Source organism: Dioscorea cayenensis, chromosome 7 (genome assembly GCF_009730915.1).
Source record: "Dioscorea cayenensis subsp. rotundata cultivar TDr96_F1 chromosome 7, TDr96_F1_v2_PseudoChromosome.rev07_lg8_w22 25.fasta, whole genome shotgun sequence".
Lineage (NCBI taxonomy): Eukaryota > Viridiplantae > Streptophyta > Magnoliopsida > Dioscoreales > Dioscoreaceae > Dioscorea > Dioscorea cayenensis.
In genome coordinates, this window is record NC_052477.1 from 21,208,066 (window position 1) to 21,229,869 (window position 21,804).

The window sequence follows — 21,804 nt, forward strand, 5'->3', positions numbered from 1 at the left end:
AGATATAAATTATAGGTAATTTTGGAAAAATAACTAATTTTTTAATAAAATTTTGTAAAATAACTAAATTTCTTGGTATATGATATTCAGTTTAACCATGATAGACAAAAAGGAACAGATGGAGTATTTGAGTTCAAGATTTTAGAGTTTTCAATAGGATTTTATAATGTTTTATAATCGTTAGAGTTTAGAATGGTTTGAATATGAAAAATACGTGAATGATGATATGAATACCGAGATGATGTCCACGTCATTCGAAAAAATCTATCCGGTAAACCTAAAAATATAAACATCGCTTTATATAACTTAACACCAAACTTTGCTTAACCAATATTTGCTATCCATGCTCTATATATAGATATATATATAGATATAAAACATTATAATGCACTTACACAGAAAGAGGGACGTTGAAGAGCAATAAATATGTAATATCACGATTCTTTAAGGATGTAGATAAAAAAAAATCAATTACATAAAATCTAAAATTAACAAGGGCTAATGTGGAAAATAGCACCCCAGTTTGGAGATAGACAGATATTCCTGGGCAGTCACTGCTTCACAAGAATCTGGAGATTACAGATAGAAATTTTTGCTTCCTGAGTCCCCAAAAACAAAAAGTAAAAGTGAGGACTACACTACACTCCAAACACTCCATCTGCTATCTGTTCGATCTTCTCATCACCATAAGAATGTGATCACTTTTTGCATTCACCACACCAATCAAGATATTTCCATACAAAAGATCATTGTCTTCCTCTCTTCTTCACCTTGACTCAGCAGAGGAAGGAAGGAGTGGCTTCTGTTTATGTTTTGTTTCATTTTTGTAGGTGCTTTCTTGATTTGGTTTTGATTTGTAGTACTGAGGGTGTTTGTTGCTTAATTTATTATTCATGCTGAATATTGGTTGTTGTTCTTGCTGGATTTTGGTTTCTTACTGACTTGGACAATGAAAGTTGAGTGCTTTGGATTTTTGGTTTTCTTCTCATTGTCCTAGCAGCTCATGGTTGAACTATGTTGGGCATGATATCTCTTGATATCTCAGTTTTTTTCCCTATTCAATTGTGCATTTGTTTTAATCAGTAACTGTAAGCAGGAGCATGTTTTTCAACTACTGTTAGCATTGTTTATCATGGTTAAATTTGTGGAGAAAAATTGATGTTTAATTGACCATAAATATTGCTTTGTTGTGTAATATTTCCCCCCTATCTGCTATGGATTGTATTTTGGTTCTAGTTCATAAAAGAAACTTTTTTTCGGTCTCATCTTTATATTTAGACAATTAATTGATTTCACTCTACATTCAATGTGTTTTTGGTGATATTTGTGTTAGATTTCTTTATTGAATTTTACTATGTGTTCTATTGCACTGTTTTAATAGGTTCTATCTGTGTTTGATTCAACAATAAGAAATGGTGATTTCGGGGAAAAAGTCCTTGAGTGCAGTGACTTTGATCTTTAAGTTACCTTATTATACTCAGTGGGGGCAGAGCTTGCTCATTTCTGGCTCTGAGCCAGTTCTTGGTAATTGGAATGTGAAAAAGGGGCTGGCTCTGAGTCCAATTCATCAGGGTGACGAGCTTGTTTGGTGTGGAAAGATTGCTGTTGCAAATGGGTTCAAATGTGAGTATAGTTACTATTTGGTTGATGATAATAGAAACATCTTGAGATGGGAGGTTGGGAAAAAGCGGAAATTTGAACTTCCTGAAGGGTGTTGAAGTGGGAGAGTTAGTGGAAATTCATGATCTTTGGAAGGTTAGCAATTTCATAATTTCAATCTCTTGATGATCTGATTTTTTTGTTTTCTGTTTTAAGTCTTTCTTAAATTATGGATTTGAATGCATAGCACTGTTTGCTTGTTTGTCTAGCTAACTTTAGTTCAAGTAATCACTGGTTGTTGAACTGCAAATGATATTTAACAAATGGAGGAATCGTATCACATTTATGTATTATGAGTAAACACATTGATACCAAGAATGCATAGTGAATTGATTGTCCTTAGGAAAGTGTGTTTTGCATTACTTTTACAATGGTGTGCTGCCACAATTGTGCAAGTAATGCCCTATACCCAGGTACATAGCATCTTATTTTCGTTAATGTAGATCAAGATATTCAAATTTCTGGAACTAAGTTAACAAATTAATAATAATCCGGGAGCTGCAATCTATACGCAGCTGAGTTTAAAATTTATAAAAATAGAATGCAAATTTGTACAAGCGAGACGAGGTAAAATTTACCAAAAAGAATATGAATTTGAAACATTGCTTGCTTTATTTGCCTTCTGAGTATTCAACATCAAGGGACATGAGAAAATTCAATGCATGGAAAGTTTGTAATATTGCAACGAAACTTATTTTCTAATCAACACTTAATGTTGGTTCTAATGAATACCGTTTCCAATCAACATGTTAGGCTGATACTAATGAATCAACCATTCTCAGCAAGAAGCTTTTATGACAACATTGCATGACTTGCAAAAATAATTGAGTTTGGTGCTCCACTGGTTACTATTTGGTTTGATTGGACATGTAAGTAATTATCTGCTAACCTGAATTCCTTGCTTAATGGACACTGATTGGGCTAGTTTCTTATCTTCCTAGACATTTTGAAAATATGCTTGACCTGGTACTAATTATTTATCCATTTGCTTGGATTAGTAGATTAGCATGACTTGTATGATGAATTAATAAACCAGCTCTCTGTGCCCTTAGTTATATTTCATATATGAATGTCCTAGTCTCATCTGGTGCCATATGTATGTAAGTCATATGTTTCTAATAAAATTTTGCATGCTTGTTTGTAAACTGTTAGTATTTCCTCAAAATCTTATGACATTTTTCATATTGTATTCCAGACAGCTTCTGAAGATCTCTTCCTTAGAAGTGCGTTCCGAACTGTCATTTTTGGTGCTGGCAAAGATTTGGAACCAGGAGTATCTTCTTTTGTTTCTCAGAAGAATACTGATCAGCAAGGTATCTTTTCTTCCATTTCATATGCATTTGCTTATTTAATTTTAGGATTTTCATTCATTCACATATTTTACTTGGCTTAAACAGGTTCTGTTCTTGTCCAATTCACCATTAACTGCCCAATATTGGAAGATGGGACATCTGTGAGCCCCTTTGACGCTTTTCCTTTTGTATAATGAGATATGCTATAATTTATTCATTGTCTACGCCTGTGTACTTTGGTGTTTCTTTCTCCAAGTTGATAATCATGTTATCAAGTGCATGTGCATCTTTCTTAGAAGTTCATAATTGATGAAGAACATCATGCAGGTTTATGTGACAGGCAGTACATCTGAACTAGGGCAGTGGAGAAATCAAGATGGATTAAAACTGTTCCATGTGGGAGACTCTATTTGGAAAGCAGAATGTGTGATTCGAAAGACTGAGTTCCCAATAAAATATCCTTCCATGATTTTTTTGCTTCCTTTTTTTATATAAAATTTGGGTTTGTCATGTTGTTGATGATGTTGGTTTAGTCTGCAAATTTGTCCTTAATGATAGCTTCACATATAAATACTGTAAGAATGATAAAGTGCGAGGTTTTTCTCTGGAAGTTGGTCCCATGAGGGAGCTAGCGATTGATTTCACATCACAGAGTCCACCAAATCATCTCATCCTGTCTGATGGTTCATTTCGGGTGAGTTGACTCGCCTATGCTGCAAACTTCTAATATATTTTTTCAACATATTTTTGGCAAACTCAGTATTCATCTCTTAAATATTGAGCTTTGTTTCTGTTAGGAATTGCCGTGGAGGGGTTCTGGTGTGGCTATTCCAATGTTCTCTGTTAGGTCCGAGGATGATCTTGGAGTTGGAGAGTTCCTTGATCTAAAGTTACTTGTTGACTTGGCTGTCAAGTCAGGTTTTCATCTAGTTCAGCTTTTGCCAGTCAATGATACATCGGTTCATGGGATGTGGTGGGATTCATATCCCTACAGGTAATATAACATCCTATGGTTGGCGCAATGTGTTTAACAGCACATAATATAGTTTTGTTCTCATCATAAAAATGTTTTACCTGTTACTCTCTTTGAATTTACAGCTCTCTCTCAGTATTTGCCTTGCATCCATTGTATTTGAGAGTGCAAGCACTTTCAACCAATCTCCCAGAAGAAATTAAGGTTGCCATGGACCTTCTTCATTTACTGTGACATATTCATGCTTTGATGTGTTTTCAGATGCAACCTCTGAAATTGTTTAGTTTAGGCTTTCAGTTATGTTGTACTTCTTCTTAATTCCTTTATAATTGCCATGCAGAAAGAAATTTTGAGTGAAAAAGATCGGCTTGACAGAAAGGTAAAACTTTATTATCAGCATTCAACTTGCTTTTAGGGGTGATTCTTTTTTTTCTTTAGGCAGCCGTCTCTTTATGCTGTTCGTGGAGAAATCAACATGTCTTGTGTTTCTTATATAATTGCTTATCAGCTCTAACTTGGCTTTCTGTTGTGTGAAATGCCTGTAAATTGGACTGGAGCACACAAGCTATGAAAGCCTTGGATATTTACTTTTTTAAGAATTTTATATGTCAGTAGATTAGTTTATGTGGCAATTTGAACTTCTAGGAGAACTAGATTCTGTTATGAGATTTTATGAGAATATTGTGGCCACCTCAAATGAGTACTTCTCTTTTCTCTTTTGCTTTTCTCGAGGTGAAGTATTGGGCCATCTTCATGCATGAAGTCAAAGAACTGCAAATTGAAAGAAGAGGTTTACTTTTAGAATTAATGTCACATGCCATTATGTACCATTCATGCAAAACATTCAGAAGTATGAGAAGGGCACATAGGCCTGCAGCGATCAATGCATATCTCAATTAATTTTAGTACTACTAGATAAACTTTATCTAGTATAAGTAGCATTCCCAACATGGACCAATTTCTGCTTACTTGGCACTCTTGGTAACAGGCTGTTCAGTGTCTTATTCTTGACAAAACTTATGAATACTTTGGTAATTCCTGATTCCTTTTGTTTTCCTAGTTCTCATGTGAGATGTCTGTTTCTACAGGATGTTGATTATGAGGCTACAATGGCTGCAAAAATTATCAATTGCAAAGAAAATTTTCAATCAGGAGAAGGATAAAATACTTGATTCTAGTTCCTTCCTTCAATTCTTTTCGGAGAATGAGGTATATGGAGTCTATATATTGACTTGCTTTTGGCTATTTAGTTGCAGTATACTGTATAAATTGAAATCACATTAGTGTTTTAGAAGCATTCTCTTAATTTGAAGTATTCAGACTGTTATGAAGATTACTTGTATATTATCTTGTTAAGGAAACCACTTGACATGTGATTTTTGGTGAACAGCTTTGGTTGAAACCTTATGCAGCTTTCTGTTTTCTAAGAGACTTCTTTGAAACATCAGACCACACACAATGGGGCCGCTTTTCAGTGTTCTCAAAAGAAAAGGTAATTCAGCTGTGATTTCATTAAGCTCTTATTTAGAAACAATCCAAATCACTCATGGAAATAACTAATTTAGATACTGGATTCTTTTTAGAGGTTACTGTTTTGTAGAATTTTGTTGTGAATATGGGCAACTACATTTTTAATGAGCATTTTATTTCATTTCTTCTGATCACCTGATACATTTTTCATCAGCTCGAGAAGCTTGTTTCAAAGGACAGTCTGCATTATGGAAATTATATGTTTCCACTATTACATTCAATACCACCTACATCTACAGGTAAGTAAAGTTCATTACTACTTTGGATTTTGCTTTTAAGAAGATCATTTCTTAGTTTTGCATTATGGAAAAAATTTTATTTTCAGTTTATTTATTTATTTTTCTAATGGTTGTGATTTGCTCACACTATCCAGCTGTCAGAGGCAGCAACTTATGCAAGGAAGAACAGAGTAGTATTGAAAGGGGATTTGCCAATAGGTGTTGATCGGAATAGTGTAGATACTTGGGTATACCCTAATTTGTTTCGCATGAACACATCTACCGGAGCACCACCAGATTATTTTGATAAGAATGGACAAAATTGGGGGTTCCCAACATATAACTGGGAGGAGATGTCAAAAGATAACTATGCATGGTGGCGAGCTCGTTTAACACAGGTTATTCTGATTATTTCTTTGCTTTTCACTTTATGCTTTTCCATCATTTTATCTTTTCTTATGCACTAGCCTTTTCTCTACTTTTGCAGATGTCAAAATATTTCAGTGCTTACAGAATAGATCATATTTTGGGTTTCTTTAGAATCTGGGAACTCCCTGATCATGCTCTTACTGGTCTAGTAGGAAAATTCCGTCCTTCCATTCCCCTCAGTCAGGTAACATAAGTTCAACTAGAGCAAGCAGTAATGCAAATATTTAGTTGTAGATGACTAAGCAAACAGTTTATCTAGTTAAATAATATATAATTATTATATTCCAAAGAAATGCTAATTATTATTTCTGATTCTGCAATTTTTACTGAAAGAAATACCGCATTTTAGGATGAGCTTGAGATGGAGGGTTTATGGGACTTTAATCGCTTGAGCCGTCCATATCTCCGGCAAGAAATTTTGCAGGTTTCTGCTTAATATATCTATCCTTGGCTTAGCCACAACATTTATCTTTTGCCTTCTTTTCTGCTATGACAGTTGTGTTAATAGCCTTTTGTTTATTTCAGGAAAAATTTGGATCCCTTTGGACTGTTATTGCTTCCACCTTCTTGAATGAATATCAAAAACTCTGCTATGAGGTATTCATCTGTTTTTGCATCTGTTTTTATCTAGCTCATTGTTCTCTAGTCCAGCGGGAATGAGGTAGCATAGAATTCTTGAGATAGGCTTCCAAATGTTAGTCACGTTTCATATTGAGTAATTAATAGCCATTTCACCTACTGGTCTTTTATTATAATGTCTGCAATTTCTAGGGAAGCAACATAAATCTGTTTCCTTTAAGCCAGTCACTAGCAGCAAAAGTGACTGGGGTATGTTTATTGTTAATTTGAATGGTGTGATAAGACCAACGAACTGCAGAACAATTTGTGGTAGAATCACTAGTTGGCTTTATGATTATGCTCAATACCCACCTTGTTGAAGTTTTAAACCGATTAGCCAGCAGTACAGGGATAAAATACCAATAAGCTCATAATTTAATGATTTTCATTGTGGACTGATCAAATGGATGCACATGCTTGTATGTATGAGCTTTCATGGTCCACAAGGTGGATTAATCAGATTCTTTTGTATTTCTGCAATTCTTTTCAAATCTATCCTTTTTTAACAAGTTTGATTTATCCAGTTCAGGGAGGATTGCAACACAGAGAAAAAGATAGTCGAGAAACTAAAGACAAGTCCAGAAAAGCCATTATGGACTGAGAAAGAAGAAAAGATCCGAAAAGATCTCTTTGATCTTCTTCAGGTAGCAATCGGATGATGATTGTCTTCAATTTGTCGAGACAATGGAGAGAATTTAATTTTGTCAATAGCCTCATTTTTTTTGTTCCTTCCCTTTCAGAATATTATTCTTATCAGAGATCCTGAAGATGCTAGGAAATTTTATCCTCGCTTTAACTTGGAAGATACATCAAGTTTCAAAGATTTAGACGAACACAGGTGAATTTTATGAAATTCAACTCATTGCATTTTCACTTTGCCACATTGCAATAAGCTTGTCTTTACTCTTCATTTCTTACTGCAGTAAAAATGTTCTCAAAAGATTGTACTATGACTACTATTTCTGTCGGCAAGAAAATCTTTGGCGTCAAAATGCATTGAAGACTCTTCCTGTTCTCTTGAACTCATCAGATATGTTGGCTTGCGGAGAAGATCTTGGACTCATTCCTGCTTGCGTGCATCCTGTATTCTCTCTTCTTTTTTTACTCCTTTTCACAGTTATCATAGTCCACAAATTACTAAATTATACATCATTATGTTCTGCTTTTCTAGGTCATGCAAGAGCTTGGGTTGATTGGCTTGCGCATTCAAAGAATGCCTAGTGAGCCTGATCTAGAGTTTGGTATTCCTTCTCAGTATAGCTATATGACGGTATATCTCATTACATACCATTGGATTGCTTTTTTTTTTTTTTCCAGCAATTAATTTATATACATTTTCATGACATGATCTTGGTGGGAAAGGTTATCGCAATTACTTTATAATGCCATCTTATATATATGCATTTGTCATATGGCTAGTTCTCAAATAATACGTTAATGGTGAATGCAAATACTTTTACATAATTTGATTGAATACTTACAATGGGAGTTATTGATTCGTTGCTTAGGTTTGTGCACCGTCATGTCATGATTGTTCCACCATGCGCGCATGGTGGGAGGAAGATGAGGAGAGAAGATGGCGATACTATAAGAACGTCATCGGCTCCGATGAAGTACCACCCTCTCATTGCGACCCTGATATAGCACACTTCATTCTTCAGCAGCATTTCGAAGCTCCATCAATGTGGGCAATATTTCCGTTACAGGTATATATACTTAACATTTCACCTCATGTTCTTTGTCGTCCATAGTCATGGATATGAATATATCAGTATGCAGTATGTAAGCTTTTGGATTGAATTGAGACCTGAAAATATCTGTTTGGTTTGCATCTAATAATGCATATATCAAAATACAGAACTTCTCTTAACGTGAGACTAGTTGAAATTCCATTTTGATTTCTCATGTTGGCTGCTTAACCAGGACTTGCTCGCACTTAAAGGAGAATATACAACTCATCCAGCAGCGGAGGAGACGATCAATGACCCTACAAATCCGAAACACTATTGGCGATACCGTAAGTGTGACACTACTCAAAGAATTCTTTAATGTGATTACAAGTGTCTATAATTCTAATTAGATTAACACTTGAACTCAAGAACATAAAAAAAAAATACTAACGCTTGATGAGCCTAATTTTTCATACTTTCTCTGTATTAAGGTGTACATGTGACAGTGGAGTCCTTGTTGAGCGATGAAGATCTAATGATGGCCATTAAAGATCTTGTTACAAGTAGCGGACGGTCATTTCCGATGATCGAAGGGGTTAGCACATCCGACAACAGCAAATTAACTTCAAAATTTCCTCTCAATGGCACTGAAGTGAAAGAAAACACGACGGTTGCTTGATTCATCTTTTAGCTGCTCTCAGCTTACTGAAAGCTGAGTGAAACTAATAATATGGCGGAATGTGTTCGATATGAATAAATCTTATTGTATAAATGCTCGATGCTCGAGCACTTCTTTTCTTGTGATGGAATCTAGCACTTCTTATGTTCTTAACTTTATTGATAAGAAGTGATGAGATTGTTTCCTTGCATTCATTGTGATGATTAAGTTCATTGTGTAGTTGTTGAGTCAAATGTTTGCAATTTGCTTATAATATTAAATAAGTTGCAAGAATATGCATCTGGATTCAATTGTGAAATGAGGCTAAAAAACAAAAATAAAAACAAAATCAACTACGGCAGGGGTATTGGGGTCACTTATATCACTTGACTCAAGGCCCATGCTTGATCCTAATCCAATCAAAAGTAAAAGTTTGATGGGCCAATCCAAGCCCAACTTTCAATTGGATATAAATATCATTTTTAAGTGATGGGCCGGCCCGCGTGATGAATGAGAACTAGGTGAGCTTTTCTAAGTAAATACCTATGTAGTTAGAACCAAACTGGACCACTAAACATGGCAAGGGTAAAGTTCAAGCGTTTAGAAGTTCGACCGTAGTTAAACCATGTTGAACCAAAATTTATTAAATAAAAATAAAGGAATTTTGCATACCTATAAGCTACAGAATTGGGTATTTATGTTTGTGCCTATATAAAAAATCACATTTATTTATCTACCCCATAAACCAAATAAATTAAGTTAACAAATAAATATCAACAGTCAATAATAAAATCATTTGTTTATTAAAGAATTTTTTGACTGTTCATCATTAGAGGTATATTAGTATATAACAAAATTGTTTGTCAATTGTCAGGATATGCAGACAAATGTGATTAACATGGGAATCTAAACTGAACTTTCCATGTGATTCACAGTTCTGTAGAAAATATCCTCATTGATGTTGAAAATAATTGGCAACCACCAAGAATGAAAATAACAACAACAATAACAACAAGAGTTTTCTTACAAAACTATAAATATAATTATTCCAAAATAAAAAAATTACACATACCCTTGTTATGTTTCTCATGTGAGATTCTGCTAAACCTCGGAGTCCAATTAATTACAAATTAATATTATAGGAAAAATAAATTATTATTTTCTTATTTTATTTATTTATTTTTAATAAAATATGAATAAATCATATCAAGGGCATGGACAACTGTAGAATTAATCCTTTACAACTAACAACAAAATCTAGAAAGAATGAAATGAAAAAAAAATTTAGTTAAAGTAAAAAAATCTAAGAAGGGCATAGTATCCCAACAAACTTCAAAATTTTCAAATTGGATCATAATATTGTATGAGAAAATAATTAGTAATTATTAATTTTCTAAAAATGAAATATATCTAAAATATTTATGATAGCATATATATATATATATATATTTTTACAGGGATATCTGCAAAAATTAAAGAATAGTGAAATACTAATAAATATCTTCAATGTTGGCATATTTATAGCACACATCCTTCTTTTTCTTTATTAAAAATAAATAAATATATAAAATTCTTCCCTCTCCATCAATGGGAAGTGGTGTTGTTGGTTTTTGTTTTCTCAATTCTGCTCTTGTTCAACAATATATATATATATATATATATATATTTATGGATTTCAAGAACCACTGAGAATTGATTCCTCTCAAATTTTCAAAAGAAATACTCCACTTGTTCTCAATTCCTTGCTCTCAAATTTTCAGACCCAGGAATGGCAACTTCCCACCTTCCTTGCCCTTGTCATCATCCAGGTGGGCATGGATTTTTGAAGCCAGGGAGGCATAGGTCTTCTTCTTTAGCTGCAAAGTCTCCTTCTTGTGGATTTAGGGTTCTTGCTTCTGGGTCTCCTGAAAAGAGACAACTGGAGGTTGGAATTTTTTAGTTTATTTTTTTGTCTTTGGTTTTTATTTCAATGTTTTTGTGCTGAATTTGATTTGATTGTGGTTTTGTAGATAGTGTATGATCCTGATGGCAGGATTAATAGATTGGCTGATGAAGTGGATAAGAACACTGGGCTTTCCAGATTGACACTCTTCTCTCCTTGCAAGGTGAGGACTTTTTTTTCTTTTTCTTGATTAAAGTTGGGATTTTGGGATTCGTTTTGTGTTCAGTTTGGTGTTTCTTTGTGGTTTGTGGTTTCAGATTAATGTTTTCTTGAGGATAACTAGTAAGAGGGGGGATGGTTATCATGATTTGGCTTCTCTGTTTCATGTGAGTTTATTATCCCTTTTGACCTTGTTTTCGTGAATACAATTGAAATTGATGGAGCATTGGGCAGGTAACTTGAGAACTGTTTTATGTTTTGAGATTGTAAAGCTTGTGATAACTATATTTTGTTTGTCTTCCAGTATGCCTTTGTATTTTACATGGAAAAGTGATCACTAATACAATATGGTTTCAGTATCTTATTGTTAAATTTTTGTATGTTTAATTGGTATTTTCATATTGTTTGTGATGTTATGTTGGTCAATATAGGTGATAAGTTTAGGAGATACAATCAAGTTCTCCTTGTCACCATTGCAGACCAAAGATCGGTTGTCAACTAATGCTCCTGGTGTCCCTCTTGATGAGAAAAATTTGGTGAGCCATGATAATAATTCCTATTTATTTACTGTAATTTTGTCTGATTGAAATCACTTGCTTTATGTTGAGTATGGTCATTTCTCTTGTTGGTTTGCAGATAATCAAAGCACTGAATCTTTACAGAAAGAAGACTGGCAGCGATAACTTCTTCTGGGTAAGTTTGTTATGCTGTGAGTTAGTGTTTTTAGCTTTCAATGTTCTTTTTCCTATTTCTTTCATATGTATTTTCATAATTTTGTTCTTTTATTGTGTATAGATTCATCTTGATAAAAAAGTCCCTACGGGTGCTGGTCTTGGGGGAGGAAGTGGTAATGCTGCGACCGCATTATGGGCCGCTAATCAGTTCAATGGTTGTCTTGTATCTGAGAAGGAGCTTCAAGAATGGTCTAGTGAGATTGGTTCGGATATTCCCTTCTTTTTCTCTCGTGGAGCAGCTTATTGTACTGGTCGCGGTGAGGTATGTGTAGAACAAATTACATTTTCAAATAGATTGACCTGTACTTGACACTTCAAATTCCACAAAGAATAAAAACATCAAGAAGCTACCATTCCCAGATCATCATAATTTGTAGAATATAGTTTTGGTTCTTGCATCTAAAAAGCTTCTGTTAATGCAACCAGTGTCAGTTTGTAACAGTGTTCTCAAGGAGTACACCTAGGCGCTAAGGCACTACGTTTTTTTATATAATAGGTGCCTTAAGCTTATCCAGATGAGGTGCCTTTGAAGAGGCTCACGCTTTTTGCACTTTAGAGTGCCTTTTGCACCTTGAAAAAACACGAAAATGCATGCCTGATTGAAATAGATGGTTGATAATCGGATTTTTATATTTTTTTAGATTGGTTTTTAGGGAAGAACATGTATTTAATGTTGTTTTAGTAAATTAATAAACTCTTAAAAAAAGTGTCAGCTAAACCACCTGTATTCAATTTGTCTTAAGGTTTTAATAAAAATTTCAATAGTTGGAAATTTGATTGTATTTTAAAGTCAACTATTTTCAAGGACTTTAATTAACCAACCACCCATATTTAATTAGGTCTTTTGAATATCATCCATCCAATGGATGATTAGGAGTTAGACCTTAGAACTAATTGCACATTTGATCTTAAAGCATTTTTTTTTTTTGTATATTATATTTTATATTATATATTTACTTGGGTGAGCGGGTGTTATAACTTATAGAGGGTCCTAGCGCCTAAAGTGCACCTTGCACCCCTGACAACACTGGTTTGCAACTTAGCGTATGATTGATTATAGCATCGGCCAAAACTTGCTCACTTTGATGGAAGCTTATCTCCAATGAATGACACCACCGTGTTATTGCAAAGCACATATGTTATTAATATTTTCAGTTGAAAGATAGAAATGCGGTGCTATGTGTGATGGTGTTTCATTTTATCTTTTGTGTTAATTGATTGCTGTCCCACATTGTATTAATATCTCTATGTTGTCTGGGGCAATTTGAAGATCTTGAAGTTATTTATGTGGCAAAGGGCAATAAACTTTCCAATATCATATGTTCCGTGGAGAGTATATCATGTCTATGATATTCAAGATTATTTCATGTAAAATTTATAGACGCAATACTGAATACTTAAAATGCAAATATCTTGCAAATCTTTAGGCCAGAAATGTCTTGATTTGATAAATTCTTTGTATTGATCAATGTTATAGGCAAGAGCCAGTTTGTTCTTTTAACTTCAGAACGATTATTGATTAAGTTCAAATTAGTAGATATAAAGTTACTAGATTACGTCCTCTTGATTCATCGTGTTGCTTTTGTAGAAAGAACCTTTGACAAATCGTCTCCTAATAAGAACTATATTTTTGCCATTCTTTCAGGTGGTTCAAGATATTCAACATTTGTCCTTTGATGTGCCGATGGTCCTTATCAAGCCACAAGAAGCTTGCTCCACTGCCGAAGTCTACAAGGCAACCAAATCAATATTTAACTGTTGTATTATCATCGCTGCTTCGTCCAACATCTAAACTAATTTCTAATCGCCTATGATGCAGCGGCTTCATCTTGATAGAACCAGTTCTGTTGACCCGTTGGCCCTGCTTGAGAACTTAACGCTTAATGGAATAACGCAAGATGCTTTGCATAAATGATCTAGGTTGGTTAATTAAGGACAATACTCGGATATGGTTCTTTATTTTACTCTCCAATTGTGGCTGCTCATTGTTTCTCTATTTTTCAGAGATACCTGCTTTTGAAGTTCTGCCATCTTTGAAAAGGCTAAAGAAACGCATAATGGCGGCCAACCGAGGGCAGTACAGTGCTGTTTTTATGTCAGGAAGGTAACAATGCAAAGCGATTTATTCCTTAATTTGCTCATTTTAGTCTTCGATGTCCGATACAGTGTGGACATTGATATGGTATATATTGGATGTTTGGATGTTTCTATAGTTGATGCAAATTGTAGTTTTCTGATTACAAGCAACGATGACATATTTGCCCTGCTCCCTAATTTCCTGGACATTTTTAGAGAAATAGAAGTCCATAATTGCCCCCAATCTCCGCTATGGGTTGGAGTTGTTTTAAGATCAGTGAATTGGCAAAAACTCATCTCTAGTCATTTATTGATGTGATAGTATCTATTAATCGTCTCACTTCAACTTGTTAAACCTGTGTTATATTTCACCGTGAAGACAAGACAAAAAGCTGTTTATCAAGAACCTTTTTTTTTTTTTGGCACCTAACTGCAAAACTATGCAGTGCCATTGTCTATGTGTTGTTCTAATGACTTGTTAATCATTTTTGAAGTGGAAGCACCATTGTCGGAGTTGGCTCACCGGATCCCCCACAGTTCATCTACGATGAAGATGATTACAAGGAAGTATTCATCTCAGGTACCAGTCCTTCCTAAAAGTTTTCTCTTTGTTCCTACTGCTGTCTTTCATAGGTTATGAACAGATTTTAGTGATAATGAATAAAATTCTTTAACTAAAAAGTTGGTTGATTCGGCATGAGGATTATAGCCTTTTGTGAACTTAACATTTCTTTCTATTGATGATCACAGAAGCTAACTTCTTAACTCGGCAAGAGGGTAAGTGGTACACTGAACTCCCCGCGGCACCTAGTTCATACAGCAAAGAAGATGTGATAACAGGCACCAGTTGCAGCTAAGTAATGAACTTGTGAATGTATCCTATTGATAAAATGTTTTAATTTTTCCATAGAAATTTTTCGATTCAGCTCAATATCATGTTGTTGATTTTGTAATCCTATCTTTTTAGTGTTTGTAAACAACCTACACAGAGAAAACATGCATGAGATAATGAGAAGAGTCTCACATTATCAGATGCACCATGCAATCATCAAGTGAGACCATTTTTTTTTTCTCCCTCTCTCAACCATCCAACAACATTTAAAAAGAAACACCAAATTCAATCATGTCCATTATATCAAGCTTTCCAAGTCGCCCCCAGTTCCTGCAGGGAAGGGGATGTAACAAACTGTCTGGGTACCCTAAAAAGGTCCTTCCCTGCAAATGGGGAGGTCCATTCATGAGACCCAACACCAACAGTGGCTGAGGGATCAACCAGGAAACCATTGGCATCTTGTAAACCAACAAAGTTCAGACTGGACCGTGAAGGCTTGACACCAACAGATGGAGACCGGATGGTGGATGCCCTCTCGGTTTTCAGTTGTATTGGGTCCAGGCTCCAGTCTATAGATGCGTAGTCGATGTGTGACACTGAGCGACCAGTACTCCAGTCTACCGGTGATGATGAACCTGAAGATCCTGAAGAGCCCCAACCAGTGAATAATCCCAGGGATGATGGCATTGCGAGCGAGGTTGATGATGCTGATGCTGATGTTCCTGTTGTACTCCGCGCACCAACCCGCCCTGTTCCACCAGACTCTACAGGATTTAAAATAAGAGGTTGGAAACCACTCTGCGGGTAATACGGCTGACCACCGGTACCATTTGCACTTAATTTGGACAAGTTATGTTGTCCCCCGCCGCCACCATTTGCCATCATCTCTAAACCAGAGCTGTCATTTGGATGCCATCCTGAGGAAACAGGAATACAACCACCATTCATGCCAAGACCAACTAGCGGTAGACCCTGCTTGCCATTCATAGATTGTGGGCGTTGCATCACTATGACAGGTTCTCTTAGTGTTCCTGTCTGCGCTGTTGTCTTCACTTCATTTCCCAACATTGCAAACCTTGCTTCTGATTTCACCGGTGGTACAGCAACCTGCAAAGGAGATGCTAATGAATAGGAGACAGATGGGCTCGCACTTGTGCTTGGCCATCTCTTCTCTAGGGCAGCTGCAACCTGAGATCTCGCCCAATCTGGTTTTGCTTGTATCCTTCTTAATGCTTGCAAGGACTGCAAATTCCTATTCGCCACCTCTTCAGGCATGGAACTCAGGGGAACTGCTTTTGTGTAGTTGAAATCTCTCTCGTCTCTTCTCTGCTGCTGATTGCTAGCTGGAGCAGCACCTTTTACGGGGGTTCGAGCAGAAGGGTTTTGAGTGGATGCTGCGACTTTGTTTACGGACCCATTGGCGGAAGCAACTCCACCCAGGTCTTCCGTCTTTACTGGTGCTCCTGCTGTGGATTCTTGCTTCTGCGACTGCAACTTCAGATATTCTACAGCATTTTCTAAGTGCCCGTCGCATGCAACAACTGCCCTTTCCACTTCCTGCTTTGTGCACTTGAACCGTACCTCCATTTCTGCCATCCTCGCAAGCTCATCAGCAATATCTATCTTTAAGTTCTCAGTAACATTTGCTGTAACTTGTGACTTGCCTTCTTCACATCCTTCAAAAAGCCAAGCCACAGACTGCTCGAGACGGCCTTCATTGAGAATGAGTGCCATGGTTGCCCGTTCACATGGAAAGCCCATGCTTACCAATTGCTGTGCCAGAGCCCCCAGCTTTCTGGACATAAGGAAATTATTGCACCGCTCATGCAGCTCTTGTGCACGTCTTTCTCTTTGACGCTGGTGTTTCTTTTCATTCTTTTGGCGAATCTTATCCCGCTTATCTGCATCAGCACCAGGTATAGAATCTGTACGAGGTGGAGGGGTCAGCGCTGCCTTATCCTTCTGATCTTCTGACTCACCTGAGCAGCTGCCATTGTTGGACAAGGAGTCAAATTCAGCTGTGGTACCAAATGAACTTCCAGAATGGTCTTCTGTCTCATCTATGGTCCTGAACCTGCCATTGTTTTGAGGTGATGGCACAGAGGCAGGCGGGGCCATTTCCAGAGAGTGGAATGTACCCGAAATCGGATTGTAAGCACTTGCTGGAATGCCATTTCCATTGGAAGGTGAAGGCGATGCTTTTGAAGGCACCTTTGACTGTTCCTTGGCTGCTCTTGCAGCTGGCTTAGACTTAGATTTTGATGCTGGTGACATTTCTACATGAAGAGAACAAAATCAATATCGAGAACAACAAACAGACAGAGCTAATACATGTAAGTGGGAAGAAGTGAATCAAGACTATCATGACAAACATTCCAGACTCACAATAAGAAGCAGGATTATGTTTATTAAAAAAAAATAGTGGCCTCAGACAAGCAATCTACTTTTACTCTTGTTTGACAATGCTATTAGACATGAATGTCTTGCAACAATCACAAAGCTAAAATAAATCAAGCATTTAAAACACTATCCTCATCCACAGGGATAATAAATACAGAAATTACGGCACTTCAATGCCAGCGGCTTTCACAAACACAAAACATCAAAGCACTAAAACGCATGATGAAGTGCAAAACCCAAGAAAAACACATAACCAGTTCTTCCATATAGTCAATGATAAATAGCAAAAAATTCAAACCAAAGTAAACAGGAAATAATGATCCCAATAAAAGCAACAGAATCCAAAAGGACCAAAACCTGCGTCAGCAATGCATAATCCAATCTTGCATCATGTCAGATCAGCAAATCACACACAATGAACTTCTTAATGACTTAAGAAACCACCCACAGATAGTTATACTCAAGGCAAATGCTTTATTGATAATAAAGGACAAAATTCGGATAGATCGTTTCTTAACTAGCTTGTTATATGAACTAGAAATACCAATTTAGTTTCACCGAATAGAAGCACCAGTCGTGATATCGTAAAGGATGATTTAACATTATTCAAAAATTAAGAACTCAAAATAGAAATTGTTAACTACATGAATGGCATAAACAACTGCCGCACGTTAGCTCTGCGTATATCCAGTAATCAAGGGCTAAGCATGAAATTAAGTTTATGCAGTGAAGTGAAAGAAATTGAACAAATCTCAGACATAATGAAAACATAATCCTGCTTTCAGTGCTCACATTACCATGACAAAATACCAATGAGCTATAGGGCCGTATTATACTCCCAAATCAAACAATGGCATATGCATTTATCTATTGAGCTCCAGCTATTCTTCACATCTCATCAATTGTCAAAATCCCTAATAAATGGAAGATTTAAAAAAAAATGTTCTGCTGACATATGGTTCACAAACATTTCCGCATTAGATTCCAAAACACAAACAAAGGAAATGCTTATACTCTGACCTAAAGCGAACTCCAATAAAGTTTGTATATACATCTGTGAATAGATTCTACAAACTGATGAGATGAAACTTGGGCTAGATTCCTGTAAGAAACATCTAGCTCTTCTCAATCATGAACAGCACAAAAGAAACACATGATTTCCACTTGAATTTCTACATCCCTAACAATCTCCAGAAGTATTCACGAAGTCAGTTGTCATATAAAATGCGAACGTTAAAAACCAGAAATGCTAAACTTTAACCTTAACATAATCCAACTACAATGAATTTTGATCAATTTTAATATAAAAACCCTAGAGATCACAAATCAGAAGCTCGTTTATTACATATAATTCCTTCCTGAATCCAATAACCTAAAAGGGCATAATTTTTCACACATTTCAAATCCCTATCCACATAACTAACACTAATTTTTATTGAAGTTGAAAATGAGGGGAAAAATCTATAAGTCGTGAATCAAAATTTTTAAAAAATAAAAAATAAAAGAAAAATGTTTATAATCCCCATCCTATAAACCAAACCAAATCGTATAAATAAATCTGCACCGTTTTTTCAACAAATCTACATCCCATATGTGGCAAGAGAACAACATCAAATCCAGTGTAACCCATTCTCCTCACAATCCGGAAACCAATCAAGATTTCTCCACCAAACATAAACAAATAAAAAAATCCCAAAAATCTACAAGAAAAAAAAAATCCAAAAAACCTAACAACTGCTCAACATACTCAAATTAGATCAAAACCATCAGCACAGCACAACAAAGACTAACAGATCATCCACAGAACGCACGAATCGAAGCATCAATCCAAGAAAACAGAAGAGATCGAGTACAAATCGCGGAAACGAATGAATCAGGGATTGAGGGCACAAATGCTCACCTGAGGGCAGCTGAGAAGGGTCGATCGGCAGATCTCCGAACGGCGGTTGAATCGTATGGGGAAAGGATTAGGGTTTTGTGGGGAGATTGGGGGCGTCGTCGCTCTTCTCCTCTCTCGCTTTCGATCCCTCTCTCTCTCTCTCTCTTTCTCTCTCTTCGTGCCCGAAAATGGGATTCAATCCCGATTTATGGCGACTCTCAAGTCCGTTGTTCTTGATTGAGAACTATAGTGAATGAACCGTACGATAGGACTACGTAGATCACCGTTAGATTACATTGAGATTAAAATAGAACGGATCTCGAGATTAATGAACGGTAAATATGGAGGAAATGGATTGAGTCTGGGAAGAGGGTTGATGTTTGGTGATGTTGTAATTATGTTTTTAACCTAAAAAGCTTGTAACTCAATGAGAAGCGCATGTTTTTTTTTCTTTTTTCAAAAAATTAATTAATTATAGTGTTTTAAAAAATTTACTTTTGAGTGTAAATGGATTTACATGTGTATAAAAATAATACTATGGAATTTTGTAAAATTGGGGTATACCTATGGACTAGAGGGTTGAAAGAAATTACCCTCTCTACCGGGTCTGTTTTTTACTTGTCACATTTTAAAGTTTTTTTTTATTATTTTATTTAACTATTTCCAAAATTTATAAAATATTTAATATTAGTTTTTCAAATTTATCGTGTAATTTTATAATTTTTAATAAATAATATTTAATTACATATTTTAAATAAAGATGATTTTAGAAAATTAATATAATTTTTTTATAAATTTTAGATTATCAACTAATTTCAACTGATTTTTTTAATCAGTGTAAATTAGTTAAAATAAACAAGTGAAAAAACTTGAGGAAATAATAATTTAGAGTTTTTTTACATGAATAATGTTTGAAATAAAAAAATTAGAAGAAGTTCATAAAGTTTGAATTAATTCTCTATTTATTTTATTATTATTATTATTGTTTTTTTTTTCTCACTTTTCTTTCAAGGAATCTCTCAAAGTCAATATTAAAAATTAACCTCAAATAATAATAAAAGCAAAGAAGACCCTTTTTTCCCTAAAAAAAAATCAACAAAACATAAAAATAAAAATAAAAATAGTGTTGGTTCACAATTTTATTACTTCATTGGGTTATGACCAAACCTTAACCGCATTTGTTTGGGCCCTGATTATATATATATATATATATATATATATATATATGTTAAGTTTGTAATTAAATGTTGGATAATTTATTGTAATAATTGAAGTTAGTCCTTAATAAAGTGATTTGACAAAAATAGGTTTGTCACATGATAGGATAGGCTGTGTACCTAGGGGGTTTTGTGTCAATCCCAACTACTTGAAAATGTTGCGTTAAACCTTAAAAAGAAAAATTATTAACTATTATATATATATATTAAGAAATGATAGTATGAAACAGTAATTAAATTATTACTTTTTATATATTAAAACACTATAGTTAAATTTTAGGAGATCACACAAGAAATCTTAAAACAATATAAATTATTTTTTATATATTATTAGACAATAATGGATAGTTAAACTTACTTAATGGTATGGGTGCTATTTCATTAATTTAGAGGGGCATATATGTATATATATACAATTAAGTTTAACTATTTACATAATAATTTTATATTCAATAAATATGTTATTCATATAATTTTTCAGAATTTTTTTTTTTATAAAAGAATAAAGGTTAAGTTTTAAGCATCTTAGTGAGTACAATAATTTGGTTAACCACCATCCTAGTACATATATAAGAAATTTGATTTTATAGGATCTAAATCATAGAAAAACATTTTACAAGGTTAGATATGTAATTTCAACATTTTTAGGGTTATATATATAATTTAGTTTTCAATAAATTTATACATTTTGTTTTGATTATCTAACTTGGTGTTTGATTAGAATTCGTTTTCTATTTTTCAATGCATATTTTTTTATGAAATAAATGTGGATAAACCACAACTTTATTGAATAAAAAGCAATAGAAACAAAAGATAGATCCTCTCACCATAAGTGAGGAAGAGAACTAAGAACAACAAGGAAATAAAAGTACAAAGATGAAAACTGGGAAGGCGGAAGCGACCCTCTGCTCCCTCAGGCCTGCCCAAACTAGCAGAAGGAACAACTACTCCTGCGCAGGATCAGAGTTGGAATCGCCAGCTTGATTTGAGACTCTAGCTCCTAAGAAATTGAGTGGGCGCTTAATTTTCTGGGATGCTTCATTAAAAGTTGACTGTTGACTATCAACAGCTGTTGAGAACCAAGAAAGAAGCATGTTAGCAGTTTTAATAAAAATATTGTGAAGTTATAAGCAGTCAAATGGAAAATATGAGTATTTTGTTCAATCGTTCAATCTAAATATTCCACAAGATTGCACGGGAGGTGAGGTGCCAGAGAATTCGGTGTTGAGGGATGAGAGATGGTATCCAAGTAGTCCACAGTGTGGGAATTAAATGTGGAAAGGAGTTGGAGCCTAAGACTTGTGAGAAAAATGCCCAGAGTCGAATGGAGAAATCACATTCAAGAAAAAGATGATTAAGATTCTCGGAGGCTTTGTGACATAGAACACAAGTATCTGTGGAGTTTTGAATATTGCACCCTTTTTTGAAAAGATTTGTAAGAGTGAGAATTTTATCTTCCCCTGCAAGCCAGCAAAAGAGAGTTATTTTGCTAGGGCAACGGATTTTCCAGAATTGAGA

General features: G+C 35.0%; 3 protein-coding genes across 3 annotated transcripts; 2 read left to right on the forward strand and 1 right to left on the reverse strand.

Annotated features, from left to right (window-relative positions):
* Positions 1 to 628: 628 nt before the first annotated feature.
* Positions 629 to 9,275, forward strand: LOC120264889 (4-alpha-glucanotransferase DPE2-like). Its single transcript, XM_039272772.1, is given in 26 exon segments — positions 629 to 826; positions 1,382 to 1,709; positions 1,711 to 1,755; positions 2,855 to 2,972; positions 3,057 to 3,112; positions 3,279 to 3,406; positions 3,516 to 3,645; positions 3,749 to 3,945; positions 4,050 to 4,128; positions 4,265 to 4,303; positions 5,013 to 5,042; positions 5,044 to 5,133; positions 5,315 to 5,416; positions 5,609 to 5,650; positions 5,652 to 5,693; positions 5,828 to 6,070; positions 6,160 to 6,285; positions 6,451 to 6,525; positions 6,627 to 6,698; positions 7,244 to 7,363; positions 7,460 to 7,557; positions 7,643 to 7,802; positions 7,891 to 7,989; positions 8,228 to 8,425; positions 8,643 to 8,736; positions 8,881 to 9,275. Coding segments are annotated over 25 exon segments (2,868 nt in total). The 5' UTR covers positions 629 to 826; positions 1,382 to 1,412; the 3' UTR covers positions 9,069 to 9,275.
* A 1,339-nt stretch (positions 9,276 to 10,614) lies between these two features.
* LOC120264730 (4-diphosphocytidyl-2-C-methyl-D-erythritol kinase, chloroplastic) lies at positions 10,615 to 14,989 on the forward strand. Its single transcript, XM_039272551.1, is given in 12 exon segments — positions 10,615 to 10,971; positions 11,057 to 11,152; positions 11,247 to 11,315; positions 11,580 to 11,684; positions 11,785 to 11,841; positions 11,944 to 12,144; positions 13,528 to 13,617; positions 13,702 to 13,785; positions 13,787 to 13,802; positions 13,887 to 13,986; positions 14,453 to 14,538; positions 14,709 to 14,989. Coding segments are annotated over 12 exon segments (1,167 nt in total). The 5' UTR covers positions 10,615 to 10,815; the 3' UTR covers positions 14,816 to 14,989.
* Positions 14,990 to 15,063: 74 nt separating this feature from the next.
* LOC120264729 lies at positions 15,064 to 19,248 on the reverse strand. Its single transcript, XM_039272550.1, has 2 exons — positions 19,091 to 19,248; positions 15,064 to 17,066 (listed from the first exon to the last, which is right to left on the reverse strand). The coding sequence occupies exon 2, from the start codon at positions 17,062 to 17,064 to the stop codon at positions 15,094 to 15,096; it is 1,971 nt and encodes a 656-aa protein (XP_039128484.1). The 5' UTR covers positions 17,065 to 17,066; positions 19,091 to 19,248; the 3' UTR covers positions 15,064 to 15,093.
* Positions 19,249 to 21,804: the final 2,556 nt, after the last annotated feature.